The sequence below is a fragment of the Delphinus delphis genome, chromosome 7 (genome assembly GCF_949987515.2).
Source record: "Delphinus delphis chromosome 7, mDelDel1.2, whole genome shotgun sequence".
Lineage (NCBI taxonomy): Eukaryota > Metazoa > Chordata > Mammalia > Artiodactyla > Delphinidae > Delphinus > Delphinus delphis.
In genome coordinates, this window is record NC_082689.1 from 72,321,767 (window position 1) to 72,327,766 (window position 6,000).

Here is a 6,000-nt window from a genome sequence, read left to right on the forward strand (position 1 = left end):
TCTCCAGGGTTTTCTCAAATTGGAACTGAGAACAAAGAGTCAGTTTCTTGATGATGAGAGGTTTTGAAGGTACCAGCAGCCAGGTACCCCGGTGTGCTGGGCCCTATGATTTTTTAATTTATTTTTTATTGGGCCCTGTGATTTAATGATGAGTAAATCATATCTGAGCCAAAGGGCTCTGATAGCCTGAGAGGTATTTCTTTCCAAAACACCTAAATGTCAAAATGGGCTGGTTAAAATAAATTACAGTAATGTATGTAATGGATTTACTAAACAGCCATTAAAACAGTGCCAAAGAAGAATGTACAGATATGACAGGAGAAAAAACACATCCCATGAGTATATACTGTACTCTAAACTGTGCAGATACATTACATGCACCCTTGTGTGTCGAATCTTTTACATATTTCTTCAAAAGCACATGTAATAGAAGATCCCATTTTTGCATGAGCATATATGCATGAAAAGGTCACAGCCAAGTGTTTCTTAGAGACTTCCCCAACTCCGACCCCAACTCACAGAGGTGATAAGCCTCTGTTCTGGGCGTGGCAGACAGGGTGGTGAGTGGTGAGTCACCGTGGTTCCGGGCTGTACGGCTGAACATCCTGGGTTCACATCTATATAGTTGTGACTGGAAGATTTTTACTAATAAATTCCCTCATGGTAGCGGCAAAATCTGTGCTAAAATTCAGGGACTATGCCATCCCTCTGCAACACTTTTCTTGTCCTTGACATTCCTACCTATAGGACTCTTCTTTCCAGAATATTCTCCTTGATCACACACACCTGCAGGAGCCCCTAGAGACAACATCTACCCTAGAAGGGTATCTCTCATCAGTAACACAGCCAACCCAAACCAGAACCCCTTCGACACTGCACAAGATAACGTCTCCCGATAGCCTTCTTTATCAAAAGTCCTCCCCTAACCTTCAAAATCCATTCTCCTCATAATAAAAAACCAGAAGCCATTCTTCTGCTTTGCTGCTCTCGTCCCCTTCTGTTACACTGATAACCAAGTCTCCCAACTTCATTAGCAAATACTGCTTCATAACACTGTCTCTCCACGCACACCTGAAAATGGCAGCCTTTTTATTTTATAGTCAGCCAATCAGAACTCATTGATGCATCCTCTTCCTGAGGTTTAAACCCCATTGCTTAATATTTTAAAAAGATGGTCTTCTGAGAATAAGTTTAAAGAGCTGAAGATGAACAGGTTGCTCAGACATAAAAGAGCCTATAGCTTAGCACATAATTTTATTTTAGAACCTTTTAAAGAAAATCCATACCAGCTTCCAGATGAGTGTCAAGTTGCACTCACCGCTCTTAAATAGGCAAGCAGGACACAGTACAAACATTTAGAGTCACAGTGAAAATGGGTCACCTGCAGCCTACTACTTCTTTACCGTTAAGCCAATAGCATAAGGGAAGAATTTATTTAGCACAGGAAGTGCTGCAGAATCAGACTTACCCAGACATCAGTAGAAAGAGCCCAAGAAGGATGTCACCAAAAATGGGACATTTATCCAGGCTTTGTAATTCAGCTGAGAGATATCAAGAAGAAAGGCAAATGATATGTTCATTGCTTATTTTAAAAAAGATGTACAGATTTGAGAAGTGATTTCCTTAAGAATGCTGTCTGGGTTACTAGTCTGGATTATAAATCGCACTAGACCCTGAAGCCTCCTTAATAAAAAAGAAGTTGAAAATAAACAAATGGTTAGTTTCAGGTATGTGAATTTCTGAAACTCTCTTGGGAAGAAAGTTTTATTACCATTATTACTGAACTGTTTTTAGTCTCTGACATCAAAGCATAGATGTTAACCCTGGGGTTCTGAAACCCGAATAGCCCATAAATGAAATGCCACATATTAACATTAGTCTGTTTGTCAAGTTTTAGCCAACTTACTTGTGACTCAGTGAATAAAGAGAGATATGGGGGTGGGAATAGGGAGAATCAGAAGACCTAGGTTCAAGTTCACCTCCACCATTTATAGATGATATCAAGCAAACTGATCTAACTTGTCCCGCCTCAGTTTACTTAACTGAGCGTTTAAGGATAAAATACGTAAGTAAAGCCCTTTACAAACCCCAAAGTACTATTCTAATATTACAGTACTGGCTCCAGAATGCCTACATTTCTCAAACTACTGGATAGTCACAGAACTTTGTGGTTGAAAGGTAATCCCATTACAGGGATGATAACAATGAGAAAACTAAGGCCCATAAAGTCTTAAGAGCCTAGTAAATAGACAACATTTGTAAACTGGTGGGAGGTTGGGAAGAGGTTCTAGTTTTTCCACCACTGAAATATGCATTTTAAAGGATAGTTCAAAACAAAGCTATCCTAGGAACTAAAACAAATCTCTCCCCAGCAATACATATATTTCTTCTGCTTTATTTTGCTTTTGTAAACTTTACTCCTGTAACTTACAAGTTAAACAAACTTTTCATCAGAAAGATAAAAAATAAAGCCATGGGCTTCCCTGGTGGCGCAGTGGTTGCGAGTCCGCCTGCCGATGCAGGGGACACGGGTTCGTGCCCCGGTCCGGGAAGATCCCACATGCCGCGGAGCGGCTGGGCCCGTGAGCCATGGCTGCTGAGCCTGCGCGTCCGGAGCCTGTGCTCTGCAACGGGAGAGGCCACAACAGTGAGAGGCCCACGTACCAAAAAAAAAATAAAATAAATAAAACCATCTCCCTGACTATGAGACTCACAGCCTACTTGTAACCCAACCCAGACAAAAATCTTTACAATTGGGTTAGAAATGTCTAATGGAAACACCGACATAACATGAACCTCCAGCTATGCTGGCAGACATCATTATACTATGGATTACAGTTCTAGCAGCCCAGGGATACTGATTTTAATGTTCCCGGGAGACAAAGAATTAATCAGCAACTCAGAGGGGGGTGTTGCCTAAAAATGAACAATTTAATCGAGAAAATTCCACTGTCTTTAGATTTGTGCCCTCAATCACCCACTATCAAAAACCCACTATGGCACCAAATAAATTGTGTGTGGTTAAAGAGATGAAATGTGCTTTTCTACAGGCTGTTATGGGAAGCAGAAAAAGGCTGACTATGAATCAGTTATGTTTTAGTTCCACGATGGACATAAATTATGATAATTTAGACATTCTGGTGGTTAAACCAAAAAAGCAGGAAAACCATGGCTCCCAAGTCCCAGTAAAAGTTAAGTTTGTGGTATCACAGCTGAAAGACAGGGTCATGAAAAGTGACCTTAAACTTATTTCTGGACTTTCCTGCCTCCACTAAAATCGATGACACTATTTCCCATCTCTTATTGTCAAATCACAACAATCCGGAAGCCTGGACCGAATTCACTTGGCAGGTAACAGGAGCAACCCTAAGAGGAAGTCCTGAAGGATGTCAGATACCATATTTCCTTCACTCCCACATACTTTTCATCTTAATACCTCCAGGATATATTTACGATGAGTTCTGACTGACACTCACCAAGCATTCTGGCTGACACAAATTTTGCAAAAACTGGCATACTCCAAGGGAAGGTCCCTTGTGAGATCTTCAGTAGCTTAGATGAGTAAAACAGTCAGACTACCACTATAATGAACATCTCTCGGTGGCTCATAAATTCTTTCATTCCCAGCAATCAAAAAGCAGCTGTTAAAATCCTGGAATCTTCCTAGTAGCAGATCTTAAATACCTCCAAGCTGGCCAGGGAAGCTTCCCAACTGCTTTCTTCTCCTTCCCCTCCCCCATCCCAGGAGTGCCAGGCTGGCAGGAATAACGATGACCCAGGAAGGAAAGAAAAAAAAAAGGGGGAGGGAGGGAGGGAAGGAGGGAGGGAGAGGGAGACGGTGGGGGGGGGGGGAGAGAGAGAGAGAGAGAGAGAGAGAGAGAGGGAGGGAGGGAGGGAGGGAGGGAGGGAGGGGGAGAGAGAGAGAGAGAGTAGCGGATCTGGTGAAAGCAGAGATGCAGACTCCCTTCATTTCCACTACGCAGAAATACCAACTCTCTGTACCAACTCACCAGGTTTCTCCTTTCCTCTCCTATCCCCATCCCCCTCCAAACACATTAACTTCTGCAGTCTGATGGTGTGGCATTTGGAGTTAATGACCTCAGCAGTCCTAAGGCCATTCCTCAAAGATTTTTAACCAGTCACTTCCTTTCCATGCCAGAGCTCGAGGCCCATCCCACGGGAAGATTCAGCTTCCTTTTACCTTGTAACCTGCCCAGACGGCGATGCTCCTAGGGTCAAGTTCAAGATGAAGGTGCCCTCCTAACCTCCCGGAGTTGACTCAAGCAGGGAACAGCGCTACAGAGACGAGTCCCACCCCTCAAGACACGGGGATCTGGGGCTGCCAACAGTGGACTGGAGGGGGTTGGGAGGGGTAGACTGTCGCCGAGCCCGGCGTCCTCCGAAGCCCTGGCCGCGGCGCCGTATTTCTACCTGGCCACCGCCGCATTTCCTCCCGGAGCCTTACACAATAAGTGAAGTAAGTTTTGAGAACGCCGGTCCAGAGACATTTCTGTCTGCAAACTCGGCACACAATGCCTTGGGGCTTCCTTCCTCGCCAGCCGTTCCGGAAAGCTGCCGCGCCAAAGCGGGGAGCCCGTCACACCCACAGCGCTGCGCGCCCGCACCCCAAAGTCCGGCAGGAAAAACGTGCGCCCTGACATAAGTCCCCCCAAAGAAGTGAGCACTCTTCAGTCTCCAAGAACGGGGGGGGATACACAACCTTGAAACAATTCTCACTCTCCCTAAAGATCTAATCCTAGCTCCCCCCCACCCCCCAAAAAAGAACGTGGATATACTCATCGCAGTGTTCTTGGAAGCGAAGCAATACTTTCAGCCCAGAGTGGGGCAATATGACTCCCTCCGAGGCTTAAGTTCACCCGTCAACTTCGCGACCCACGCTCACCTCCGGGGGCGTCCCGGACCCCGCGGTGCCAGGTGCGCTTCTTCCTCGCCTCCCCCAACCCCAGGTACCAGGCGCAGCCCAGGCCCTTGCCAAGCCCGAAGGCAACAGAGGAGGCGGGAAAGGGGGCGCGGAGACGCGCCGGGCGGAGGTGGTCCAGACACTCGAGCGTGCAGTCGCGCGTTCCCGGCGCCCCCGAACCCCAGCTCCGCCCGGGGCCGGCTCGGTCCGGCGCGGAGCTGACGCGAAGGGAAGGTACCGATTCTCCAGAGCCGCCAGGACCGAGGCCCGAGGCGCCCAACAAGTTCGTGCCTATCCCCGGAAAGCTCCCGGGTGTGCCCAGCGAAGGGGGGGCAGGGAGCCTCCAGAAACTTTCCCACATGCCTTTCCACTCTCCCATCACCCTCTCCTCCTCCCGAGACCCCCGCTCCCCTCTGCACCGCAGCAGCTGGCGCTGCCCGGGACGCGCGGAGGCCGGCGGCGGCGCCAGGGCGGCGGGAGTTACCTACCGGGAAAGTTTCCAGCCCCTCGGTGCGGTTCCCCACCGCTAGGGCCGGGCCTCGGGGCGCGGCCAGCTCTGCGCTCCGCGGCTGCCTCTCCGCCAGCTCCCAAAGCGGCCGCTGCTCCCGCAGCTGCCACAGCTCAGGCTGCGCTCCGGCCCGTCCCCCCGCCTCGCACGGCCCACACCGGGGCCTCATTGGCAGCGCGAATCCCCGCCCTTGCGCGTGTTCCCGAAGGCACCTTCCTCTCGCGCGCCCGCCCGGGCCGCGCCTCCCGCGCCCCTCCCCGCCCAGGCTTGCGGCGGCTCCCGAGACCCACTGGGGCCCGGCGCGTGAACTTTCTGCGGGGTGCCCAGCTTCCCCCTTGGGGGCTAGTCCCCCGAGGCTGCGCTTGGTTCCCTGCAGGATTGGACCCAAGATGGGCGATAGTCCATCTTTTTTTCAACCTCTAAAAAAATCAGTGAAGTGGCCTGGCCTCCCCTCCTTGCTGCATTTTGAAAACAGCCGAGGAGGACATATGGGAGCAATTAACCAAGATGAAGTTTTGGTGGATGTTTTAGGGTGACTTGTGTGGCTTTCTTGAATTTTCTCTGCCTCACT

The 6,000-nt window shown here is 49.1% G+C and overlaps 1 protein-coding gene across 2 annotated transcripts in view; it reads right to left on the reverse strand.

Moving 5' to 3' along the window:
* The window catches only part of TANC1 (tetratricopeptide repeat, ankyrin repeat and coiled-coil containing 1), a 229,378-nt gene extending 223,780 nt beyond the window's left edge, over positions 1-5,598 (reverse strand). The window contains exon 1 of one of the 2 annotated variants that reach the window (XM_060016745.1): positions 5,410-5,598. In XM_060016745.1, coding sequence (XP_059872728.1) covers positions 5,410-5,598 — 189 coding nt within the window. The remainder of the gene's footprint in view (positions 1-5,409) is intronic. The other variant, XM_060016743.1, reaches the window with a different exon arrangement.
* Between the last annotated feature and the right edge of the window lie 402 nt (positions 5,599-6,000).